This window comes from Hyperolius riggenbachi, chromosome 9 (assembly GCF_040937935.1).
Source record: "Hyperolius riggenbachi isolate aHypRig1 chromosome 9, aHypRig1.pri, whole genome shotgun sequence".
Lineage (NCBI taxonomy): Eukaryota > Metazoa > Chordata > Amphibia > Anura > Hyperoliidae > Hyperolius > Hyperolius riggenbachi.
The window spans coordinates 137,215,825-137,228,591 of record NC_090654.1 but is presented as its reverse complement, the minus strand read 5'-3'; the positions used below and the strand labels follow the sequence as shown (position 1 = coordinate 137,228,591).

Sequence of the window (12,767 nt, the reverse complement as noted above, 5' to 3'; positions counted from 1 at the left end):
CTCCTCTCTCCCCCTGGATTGTAAATCTTAAACAGAAAGATAAGGTTTTTTTTTCCTTAGAGAGATTTATGACAGCCCCTTCTAAGCTAAATCTTAACCCCTTGCTGGCTCATTTTAAAGGCAGCAGTACTGTGTGCAGTAGTATGAGATAGACAACTTCTCTATAATTATAATTGCAAATGTACTGTTGTATACTTTTGTATTGTTACATTCTGTTTTGTATGCCAAAAGTAATAACATATACTAAAAATTAAAAATATATACATTTGTACCGTGTTGGCAAACAGTAAAAAAAAACCTGTGAAAGAATCAGTACAATAAATAATATAAAATAAATGCAACAGATCTGTGATTACAAAAGGAGCAGAGAGGGAGATGAACGCCGCTCTGCTACTTCATGCCTGGTACACACCATGCAATTTCCCGTCAGATAGACAGGTCGAATCAATTATTTCTGACAGGTCCAATCTGATTTCTGATCATTTTTCTAATTGACTTTGTATAAGTGATCGGAAAATCGATTCAATCCATCTATCTGGTGCGTACCAGGCATTAGGGACCCACTGCTCTGACAGGAAAAACTACCATTCATCATTTTTCAGAGAGAAAACATTCATAGGTATACACGAGTCACTAAAACAGGCATTTCCTCCTGCAAACAAGTGATTGTTACTTAGTCAGGGTGTTGGACAGAATGATATTGAGTGAGTGAGTGAGTGAGTGTGTGTGTGTGTGTGTGTGTGCCTAGGGCCTAGGGCACTGTGAAGTCCAAATCCGGCCCTGCCTATTACCTATAGGTTTGTTCATCCTTGGTGGAGGCGTGTACCCTAATTTTCCAATCTACAGAGAGTGACTTCTTAACGTGAGTGGGGTCGGATCTAATCTCCCCACCTGTCTATACAGTGGTTGCCTAAGGGGTAATCCTTCCTTGTGAGTATTCATTCACATTGATTTTATTCTATTTAATGTGACTTTAACATACTGCACTATTGTGGGCTCTCAATTTCCTTTTTGTTTTTCACAAATTGATGAATGAAGAAGCCTTATTTCTGGTAAGCAACTCTCTCAGTAAAAATAAAAATGCCAACCTGGGGTATAAACTGGCAACAATTCGGCCAGCCGGTGACCAGTGTCCTGCAGGCACACCACTTCTGCGAGTACAGGACAAAACCCAAAGAAGGACAACAAGCAACAAGCTGTATTGGAGCCACAAGATACACTACATGTTTCAAGCGGAGCCCTTCCTCAGCCTCTCTCAGCCTTTTACTCCATGATTCTGGTTTCATTTATCCATTTATGTTCCTAATCACACTTGACCTTTTTATCATTGTTTCTTTCACTCCTTGAATTCCTTTATTTGGTACAATCAGGAATGTTTATTTAGCATTTTACAGTGCTCAAGTTTATACAAGTCTCAGAATGGGGTAAGATGACACAGCCCCTTAGGCTAGGTACACAAGATACAATTTTCTGTTAGATTTACCTGCCAGATCGATTTTTTCCATCATGTCCGATCTTAATCTAGATTGATTTTTCGATCGATTTCCATTCACTTCTATGGAAATCGATTGGAAAATTGATCGGAAAATCGATCAAAATTAGAATCGGACATGTTGGAAAAAATCGATCTGGCAGGTAAATCTAACGGAAAATTATATCGTGTGTACCTAGCATTAGAGAAAAAAACTAAGTGGTGGAGCCCAAATGGTATAGTATGTTATAGTATGTTACCACAATTGAAAATGATAACAATGGAGTGGTACTCATAAGAGAAGGTTGCAACAAGGGCAACTAACCGAATAGGCATGTGGAGATCACAGATGATCCAGGTTATTGTTGCTCTCTAGAAAATTCAAATAGAAAACAGGTATACCGCTGCACTTGTGGTGGTAACAGAGCTAGACCTGGGCAACCACTCCACAGGGCAGAGTAAAAGAGAAAAAGGGGGTCCCCTTCAATGTCACTCAAAATTTTTTATTTGGGACTTATCCCAGAGCAGCCACAGAAACACTCAGCTAACATGTTTCGGACCTAGGATGGTCCTTAATCACTGGATGGCAGTTGGTACTACTGGATGGCAGTTGAACTAAGCAACTGTTGACCAGAGTCCCTCCAAGGGAGCACAACAGGGGTAAGAGGCAACCAAGTTGAATCATCAGGCTAAATATCGTAATGGAGCAAACATTTAGCCGATCTCTGAATGCCTCCGAGAGCTGTTAAAAGAGACACCCAAAAATTATTAATTATTAAGCATGTTTTTTTTTTTTTTTTTTTGGGAATAGAATTATGAGAACACTTCAACTGTATGCCAGTCATATTAACCTATTTGAAAGAGTCAGTTTAATTTAATGTTTGCATAATCAACATTTGCTTACTAAAGATAGGTAAGGTAGGTATAGATAGATTTTTTTACAATGCACTGCTGTAGAACAACTGATCATTTGAAAATCATCAGTTGAACTGGGTGGAGACATCTTTTTTTTTTCAACCAAGATAAGTAGGTTAGGGGCCTGTTTCCACTACACGTGGATTCTGGATGCAGAAAAACTGTCTCCAATGAATGCCTATGGGCTTGTTTCCACTAAACGCGATTTCTCCGATGCAGATTTCCCATAGGCATTCATTGGAGTCAGTTTTCTGCATCCAGAATCCGCGTGTAGTGGAAACCGGCCTTAAAGGGATACTGCAGGGGTCGGGGGAAAATGAGTTGAACTTACCCGGGGCTTCTAATGGTCCCCCGCAGACATCCTGTGTTGGCGCAGCCACTCACTGATGCTCCGGCCTGGTGACATCAGCGGGAACGAGGACACGGCAATGCAGGCGCAGTGGTTTTCAGACTTTAAAGTCTGAAATTCCAGAAGTGAACCGGAGGCGGGGCCGGAGCATCGGTGAGTGGCTGCGCCAACACAGGATGTCTGCAGGGGACCGTTAGAAGCCCTGGGTAAGTTCAACTCATTTTCCCCTGACCCCCCTACAGTATCCCTTTAAGTATTTGTGTGTCTAGGACAGTGTTTCTCAAACCTGTCCTTGTGACTCCCCAACGGTGCATGTTTTGCAGGCAACCTCCCCTATGCTTAGGTGGGGTAATTAGTGCCTCAGTGTAGGTGGATTCCATGTAGCTGAGACACTAATTACCCCACCTGTGCATAGGTGAGGTTGCCTGCAAAACATGTACCGTTGGGGAGTCATGGGGACAGGTTTGAGAAACACTGGTCTAGGAGATACCTTGTATACTTTGTTTCAGGGAGAAGACAATAGGTATATAATTTTTACCACAAACCCTCCCTTCTACCCGTAGATTTTAAGCTCCTAAGAATAAGCTCTTCTCCCCTATAATTCCCTGTCATTGCTGTTCATTTTATTTAAACATTGCATGAACAAGTTATTGCTAGATTTTTTTTGTTGCTTACCACCTCTGTATTATGTACCGATGGTTTGTATCTGTAGTGGCTGGATAGTGCACTGGTTAAAGTGAATTGGAACCGAATTTAAAAAAAATTAGACAGATACTTACCCAAGGAGAGGGAAGGCTCTGGATCCTATAGAGCCTTCCCGCTCCTCTTCGGGTCCCCTCGTTCCAGTGCTAGCTCGCCCGGTAGCAGTATTTGACTAAATTAGTCAAATACTGCTTTACCTGGCTGAAGGAGGCTTCAGAAGTCTTCAGGGAGCCCGAGTGCTCCTGAAGAAGGGCCGCCCTGTACTGCACCTGCGTAAGCACACTCTCTCACACGCTCACGCATGTGCAGTATGGAGCCGCACGTCTTCGGGAGGACACGGCTCCCGAAGAATTCCAAATACCCTTTCCGCGGGGGATTGAAACGGGGGGGGAGCCAGCACAGGATAGAGAGCACCGAGAGAGGAGACGGAAGGCTCTATACGACACAGAGCCTTCCCTCTACTTAGATAAGTATTTGCTTCATTTTTTTTAAATGCGGTTCCCATTCACTTTAAGGGCTCTGCCTCTGACACCGGAGACCAGGGTTTGAACCTCAGCTTTTCATATTCAGTAAGCTCAGTAAGGAGACCTTGGCAAGACTCCTTAACACTGCTACTGCCTACTGAGTGTCCCTAGTGGCTGCAGCTCTGGTGCTTTGAGTCCACCAGGTGAAAAGTGCAGTGTCTTGTATCTTACTTTGTGCACTGCAGCAGAGGATGGTGGCACTATATAAATTAATATAGTAATAAAAGTGACCTTCTAGGTGACAGAGTTTTGGTACATTTACATCATGTTTAGTCCTCTTTTCCACAGGCAGCTGAACTGTGCACTTGTTGGGCTGTTCAGCTTCCCTACTGGCGGCCATATGTGTCTTTGGCAACATTTGGTAACATCACACATGTCATCGTTTGTCATGTGGTGCTTCTTCCTTTTGTCAAAAAACGTCTCATGTCACATCTGAGGATGGCAGCCACTGTGCTCAGATGTAAATACATAGGGCACCAGCAAGCGTTGGTAAACAGGATGGAACAGCTGACAGATGGTGAATTTACTGCCTTCAGTGTGCCTTCATGGAAAAGATGCCTCACAAACTATTTAAAGGGTGAACTTTGAATTAACAAAAGTCAGAAGCAGGGGCTCCAGTTTTGAAGAAAACTGTTTTCAGCCAATGCACATCTCTCTTTCATCCATAGCTATGAGCTAATAACTAATGATAATACGTAAATAGTCAAATCACCAAAGTCTTCATAGTTAATGGGCTTCATCCCTATGGCACAGTAAACAGTTTAGCAATATAAAAGTGTCAGGTAAAAATTGCAGATTGTAAATTGAGTACAGCTATGTAAGATCATTTGAACAGCTTCAAGCATTGATAATTCCAGGACATGCATATACACTTGACTGTGGACCTGCCTGTATTTGTTTATTTTGTTCATCTTCACAGTATCCACAAGCAGCACTCCAGGCACATGCAGCTGAGGAGAGAACAGGGCAGACTAAAGTAAAATAAAGTGCATTAGCAAAGATGGTTACCATTTAGGTCTTCCACATAGCAGTAGACATCAAACAGATCATCAGGGTCCAAAACTCCATAGTTTCGAACTCCAGGGAAGCCATCCATGTCTCCATAGCAGCCCTCCCGTGGTGTCTGGATTGGATATCTACAATGGAGAGGGACCAAGAGAAGCCAGACTTGTGTTTCTTTTTCAGATCAGAATTTCAGAGAAAAGTGAGAAACCAATAAAGGAAACCATATTTTTACCTGACGGTTTGGTCTGCAACCCATCCGGCGTCACACTGCTCATATCCACCATGGTAGGCAGCCAGAAGTTGGTCAGGTGTAGCTATCAGTGCATTAATTTTGGCACATGCTGCTTGGGCCATGGGGAAAGTGTAAGCATAACGAGAAATCCCTTCTCGGTACAGAAATACAACACCTAATGGGCACAGACAGAGTTTATGTTACATTGTGAAGAACAAGGCCCAAACCGGCTGTATGGATTTTGTGTTATTTTTTTAAAAGGACAGGCAAGTTTTAGAATATTAAATATCTGTTCTGAATTCTAAAATATATGTTAGAAAGTTACCATATGCCAACCTTCTACAAAGCACTCTGACCTTGCAGCACTAAAGTTCCTGGTTCAAATCTTGGCCAAGACACTACCTGCAGTGTCTCTATGTTCTTCCTGTGTTTGTGTGGTCTCCTCCATCATCACAAACACATCCTAATAGCTTAACTTGCTTCACCATAAGAATTTGCCTCTACACTATAATAGATAATGACTGTTGTACATACTGTACATACAACACAAGAAACACACAAAAATTGCATAAAATAATGCAAAAATTTGCATGTAGAAAAGTGCAAGTAAAAGGTATTATCCCTATGGAAACAGCCTTAAAGTGATACTTAAGTGAAAATACACAGATGAGATAAATAATTGTATCTATCCTCTCACTTCCAAAAATAAATTTTTAGATATATTACGTTTAAAAACTTTTTAAAAAGTAGATTTATTGTTTTGTCTTAGTTCAATGAAACAGTCTGCACCTTATCTCTGAGTGCTAAAATATATGAACTATTGAGCTTTTTATTTAACTCCTACTCTCAAAAGCTTAGTTCTCTGCTAGAAAAGCTGTAATTACTTGTCAGTGAAGGAGGCCCTAGCTCACTGGCTCCTCACGGTAGAAAAAAATGTCAGTTCCATAGTTCCATAGTTATTTGGGTTGAAAAAAGACATCCATCCATGAACTGTTAAAAAGGTTTGGAGAGGCGCCCAGATTTTCTACTAATGGGTCTGAGTATATTACTGTACGGCATTATAAAAAGAGGTGTCTTACTTCCAAAGAAGACTCACTCAAATATAACGCAAGGAGTCTTTATTATCACGTGGTTAATTGTAGACAACGCGTTTCACTGGTCTCAGCCCGCTTCCTCAGGTCAGTACAAACAAGTAACCTAAAATAAATATAGATATGTCTAGTTTCGCATAAAAATACATACATAAATTGATCCACACGATCCTATTAAAAGTAATAACAAATACTCCAAATTGCTTATTACGCATTTGTTCTATTAGTTATACACATATTGTGTTATCTGGTTGTTATACATGTTGGTGAGGCTACAACATAGGTATCACCAATGTGAGAGGAGGATGAAAATCACCCCAGAGAGATAGAACTGAAAGGAAAGTAAAAGGAGAAGCTTATAGGAGTGGCTAGAATAACCCCCAGAAAGTGAGAGAGAGAGAGAGAGAGAGAGAGAGAGAGAGAGAGAGAGAGAGAGAGAGAGAGAGAGAGAGAGAGAGAGAACAAGACAGATATTTATTTGTATCCCTCCTCTATATTCCTTCTTTGCTGGCCTGCCCTTGCTTTCAGTTCTTGTGTGGTGCTGCCTACATATTGTAGACCACAAGGGCAGGTAAGGAGATAAACCACATATCTCCTTTCGCAACTTTTTCTGGTTCCTGCTTTGAACTGTTCTTTTGTGACGAAGGATTCAAAGGTAGCTTTTTCATCCTCCATGGTCCCGCAACATAAGCATTTTTTGTGTTTGCATTTGAAATTCCCTTTTGGTCCGTTTTCTGTTCCCTGATTCTCTTTGGTCCTTAGGGCTCTTGATTCACTTGGAGCTATAATGCTTTTCATAATCTTTGTTCTCCTACAAGTACATCTGGGTCTTTCCCCTATATCATTTTGTTAGGAAGGGGTCTGCCCTTAATAAGTGCCATTTTTTGAAGAGTACTTCATCTGTCACTTAGTTAAACAAGCTTGCGTAGTCAGATAGCAATATGCCTGTTCAGTTAGATTATTCACCTGTCACTTTGCTGAATATACTTTAGCACTTAGACAGCAATTAAGGGTGTAGCTGTCTCCACTAATACTGTTATATGTGAAATGCATGTGTGTATTTCTAAGGTTGTAATTCTACAGGTCTACAGTATGCTCTATCACACAGACACCTTTACAGGTACTGGCATCTACCTAGAGACGTTTAAACTTAGCTTTCTATACTGTATCCCATTCACACCTCATATATTAGGTGGTTGTATCCTTTCTCTGTCTTGGTTTTTTGTTTTCTCTCTCTCTCTCTCTCTCTCTCTCTCTCTCACTTTCTGGGGGTTATTTTAGCCACTCCTATAAGCTTCTCCTTTTACTTTCCTTTCAGTTCTATCTCTCTGGGGTGATTTTCATCCTCCTCTCACATTGGTGATACCTATGTTGTAGCCTCACCAACATGTATAACAACCAGATAACACAATGTGTGTATAACTAATAGAACTAATGCGTAATAATAAGCAATTTGGAATATTTGTTATTATTTTCAATAGGATCATGTGGATCAATTTATGTATGTATTTTTATGCGAAATTAGACATATCTGTATTTATTTTAGGTTACTTGTTTGTACTGACCTGAGGAAGCGGGCTGAGACCCATGAAACGCATTGTCTACAATTAAGTACTTGATTATAAAGACTCCTTACATTATATTCGAGTGAGTCTTCTTTGGAGGTAAGACACCTCTTTTTATAATGCCGTACAGTAATATACTCAGACCCATTAGTAGAAAATCTGGGTGCCTCCCCAATCCTTTTCAACTGTTGTTACCCACACCCCCATAAGGGGTTCTAGAACTTCCCACTTGTATATACATCATACCAGTGGAAAAGCCGACAGGAGGAGAGCGACCACCCTTTTCCAGAATGTTCCGGGATACTGAGCGAGAACGTTTTTTTCCGCATGCATATATGGCAGTTGCAGGACTGCAACCCATCCTTGTGAGTATAAATTAACCACAATCCCCCATCGTTTAAGACTAGACGTTACTATACTATTAAGCTCCCGGTCTCTCCCCCTTTCTACAGGCCGAAGGATCTCCACTCCCATTGTGAAGGGACCTCCAGAGACCTGCACCAATCCTGTCCATCCATCAAGTTCAACCAGAAAACAAAGTACACCAGCCTGCTCCCTCACATATCCCTGTTAAGGAGCTGAATATTAACTCTTTCTTAACACTGATCGATAGTGCAGAAAAAAATCGAAAGTTTTTTTATTCATTCAAGAGAGAAATCCGATCAAATTTTTTTTTTCTTTTTCAATACGAGTCGATTAGGATTGGCTGATTTTTCTATTCAATGTTTATCATTTTTTTCAAGAGAAATCAGGCTATAATTTGGCAGAATTGTTTCCCAAGAATGATTTTTTTCTATGCATTTTAATGGGAAAAATAGGAAAAAAAATGAAAAAATACATTATTTCTCACAGTTTTTACCAATCCCAGTATAAAAATAAACAGTACTACTGTAGAGAAAAACACAAATTTTATTTGGGTATTTGTTCTGTTTTTTATAAATATTGAATTATGTTTCTGTCACAATTTATGGTGATGATATTTGTTTCTGAAATAAAGGTGGATTTTTGCAACAGTTTGAATTGAGAAAACATAAAAAATATTTGAAATGGTAAAAATTAGGGAGAAAAGGTAACAGGGAAGGCAAAGGACCACTATCGCAAAATTTAAAAAAAGAAATAAAACTAAAAAAGATTTATTCTGGAAAGAATGCTGGTAGAAGGGATAGTGAAGGGTCAAGAATTAGTTAAAAAATAAATCACCTTGCTGTTTACACATTCACAGCAGTGTGAATGTGAGTGCTCTTCCAACAAACAGCTCCTACCTGCCTGGCTAACATCACAGGAGGAGACAGTTTTACTGCTTGAAATGTCATTAGCAGCCCACAGTATAGTCTAATAATCTTAGCCAGGCAGGTAGGAGCTATCCGTCGGAAGAGCTCTCACATTCATGCTGCCGTGAATGTTTAAACAGCAAGGTAATATATTTTTAACTAATTCTTAACACTTCACTATCCCTTCTACTAGTATTCTTTCCACAATAAATCTCTTTTGGTTTTATTTTTTTTAGAAATTTTGCGATAGTGTTCCTTCCCCATTACCTTTTCACCTTAATTTTTACAATTTCAAATACTTTTAATGTTTTCTCAATTCTAACTGGAAAGTACACACTGTAGCAAAAAGCCACCTTTATTTCAGAAACAAATATCATCACCATAAATTGTGACAGGAACATAATTTAAAATTTATAAAAAAAAAACTGAAGAAATACCCAAATAAAATTTCTGTTTTTCTCTACAGTAGTACTTTTTTATTTTTATACTGGGATTGGTAAAACTGAGAAATAAAGTATTTGTTCTATTCTTTCCTATTTTTCCCGTTAAAATGCATAGAAAACAAAATTGTTCTTGGGAAAAAAATTATTGAAAAAAATGATATATGTATCATTTAGATGTCATAAGTAGAGATAAAGTTATTGCTGATAAATAGAGACATAGCTAAAACGTCAAAACTGCTCTGGTCCATAGGGGGAAACATGGTCTGGATGAGGAAGTAGTTAAATTATCAGATGGTACATTTTCATTACAGTCTAAGGCTGGGCTTAAACCTGATGGAATTTAAAAAGTATTTAAATAGCTATGAAAGGAACTGTGGATCTTTCATCTGTCTTACCCTTCACCTTCACCTCCAGCATATCATAGTCATCCTCAATGCCATGTTGGACACGACACTTGTAAACCCCTGAATCATTGCTGATAAGCTCATTTAGGACTAAAGAGACATCGTATTCTGAAGTTGTGTAATTCGGCAGAGAAGCCCGTAGTCTGTATCCTTCATTAATTTTAACTTTGTGCCCCTGAGCCACCAAAATTTCCACTTCTTTCTCATTGGAGATGAAGGTCCATTTCACCCTAGGTGTAGACAACACAGCCCGACGTCCTGCAGTAACCTCTTCCGGTGGTGACTGGTGGTACGTGATGTGGCATGGGATGGTCAGTGTACCAGACAACACAGCTTTGACTGGAGAGTGTCCAATCCTTACTTGCAAGTTCTTATGATCCTCTGCAAGAGAAAAGAGCTTGGTATTAACTAATGAAAAGCTAGATTTGGATTGGGCATTATACCAAACCACATCTGGCTTACCACAATATAGTTTATGTCATAATGGAAATTACCCCTCCTAATTTTTTTCTTTTTCAATTCACTGTAGATGTTTAGAAAATAAATATGAAAAATATAGATCATGGCACTTTCAGGACTAATAGCCACAGTTAGAGGAGATTGAGATACATTATTTAAAACCTTAGTTCAATAGTTGCATTGCATCTCCAGTCACAAAATGGAAAAGCGCGGCTATCAACATGGCCAGGCAGACAGCAGTGTACTATGATTTGTATTTGTTTTCAGTGTTAAATGTAATTTTACCTTCTTAAAGGGACACTTAAAGAGAATCTGTATTGTTAAAATCGCACAAAAGTAAACATACCAGTGCGTTAGGGGACATCTCCTATTACCCTCTGTCACAATTTCGCCGCTCCTCGCCGCATTAAAAGTGGTTAAAAACAGTTTTAAAAAGTTTGTTTATAAACAAAAAAAAAGGCCACCAAAACAGGAAGTAGGTTGATGTACAGTATGTCCACACATAGAAAATACATTCATACACAAGCAGGCTGTATACATCCTTCCTTTTGTATCTCAAGAGATCATTATACACAGGCAGTGTGCATAGAGGGGCCAGGAGGGGGGAGATGCATCACAGAACCACAACACTGAAGAACTTGGCAGCCTTCCAGACACAGGCTGACAAGTCTGACAAGAGAGAGATAAGTTGATTTATTACAGAGATGGTGATAGTAGAACGTGCTGCAGTAAGCCAGAACACATTAGAATAGCTTTTGGAACTTGTAGGATGATAAAAAACAGGATGGAATTTTTGTTACGGAGTCTCTTTAAGTCTGTGTAAAAAAAATTAGTTTTACTCACCTGGGGCTTCCAGCAGCCCCCTGCAGCTGTCCGGTGCCTACGTAGACTCCATCAGATGCTCCTGGCCCCGCCGCCAGCCACTTCCGGTTTCGGCGACAGGAGCCGACAGGCTGGGAACACGAGTGATTCTTCACGTTCCCGGCCACAATAGCGCCCTCTATGCTGCTATATGATATATGCTATATGCTATAGCAGCATAGAGGGCGCTATTGTGGCTGGGAATGCGAAGAATCACTCGCGTTCCCAGCCTGTCGGCTCCTGTCGCCGAAACCGGAAGTGGCTGCCGGCGGGGCCAGGAGCATCTGATGTAGTCTACGTGGGCACCGGACAGCTGCAGGGGGCTGCTGGAAGCCCCTGGTGAGTAAAACTCATTTTTTTTTTACACAGACTTAAGTGTCCCTTTAGGACAGAAGGTATTTGTGATAATTCAGCTGTAAGTGAGCACCTGTGATTTCCCATGATGCATCACTCCTGAATATGCAAATCATCTCTTTATGCCCCTGAATGTTCTGGGTCACCATGATCTGCTTGGGTATTCCCTATTTGTTTTCAGAAGATACTGCACTGGTTGTCCACATACTTTGGTACAAACATGCTGCATTATGATTTTTGACTAATATTACTCCTGCTATAGCTGCTGAATGCACAATTCTTAACATATTCCTCTTGTGAAGGTGAGACTGTCCCTGCATCCCCTGACCTAAACAGGAATGCCTCAATAGGGGTAATGGCAAAGCAGCTGTGGGAGGACTTTTGCAAACAAGCTGGAGGAAGTCAATGTTAATCTGAAAACTGAGGAAGGGTAACTTTAAAGGAGATCAGTCACAAAATAAAAAAAAAAAAAACACAACCGTGTAAACTATCAACATAGTAAGCAGTGTTCATAAAATGTAAAAATAATAAAAAGTGCTATCTTAAATTACTTTTAATCAGTGTAGGAATCATTTAACATTTGAAGGATGCTTAGAATAAACTAAATGTCAAGAAAAAATAGGGGGCATTAATTACACTTAGCATTGTTTTGTGAGAGTATACCTTTCAGAAGTAGTTTGTTGCCTCTGTCCATTGAACAAGCTTGTGCCCTGGGATTACGCAACTTTGGGCGCGATACTTGCTGTTATATTTGGGTGCCATCATAGGTGCTCATGTAAAAATCAACTATAACTGTAAATTTGGGGCCCACACTTGCCTGATAAAATAGCAAGCACTAGACACGCGCAATGCAAATTGTGATATGTATGAGATTAGAATTAGGTTAGTACATAGTACATTATTGGTGTATCCATTATAGTGGATACTAGAGTATAAGTAAAATTACAGATATTATAATATTGTTATTACACTGCAAATTTAAATTGCGGTGCTATTATCCGTACACTATGCCCCAGCCATAGGGTAATGATGATCATCATTGCTGATCTCCGGCAAAGTACTCACAGAGAGGACCTCGAAGTCATGTGTCAATACATGCAGGGAGGCTTCTGGACAGCCGA

The 12,767-nt window shown here is 40.0% G+C and overlaps 1 protein-coding gene across 2 annotated transcripts in view; it reads right to left on the bottom strand.

Moving 5' to 3' along the window:
• The window catches only part of BCAN (brevican), a 101,969-nt gene that overhangs the window by 69,604 nt on the left and 19,598 nt on the right, over positions 1-12,767 (bottom strand). For both annotated transcript variants that reach the window (XM_068251718.1, XM_068251719.1), the window contains exons 3-5: positions 9,964-10,353; positions 5,199-5,373; positions 4,970-5,097 (exon numbers count right to left, since the gene is read on the bottom strand). In XM_068251718.1, coding sequence (XP_068107819.1) covers positions 4,970-5,097; positions 5,199-5,373; positions 9,964-10,353 — 693 coding nt within the window. The remainder of the gene's footprint in view (positions 1-4,969; positions 5,098-5,198; positions 5,374-9,963; positions 10,354-12,767) is intronic.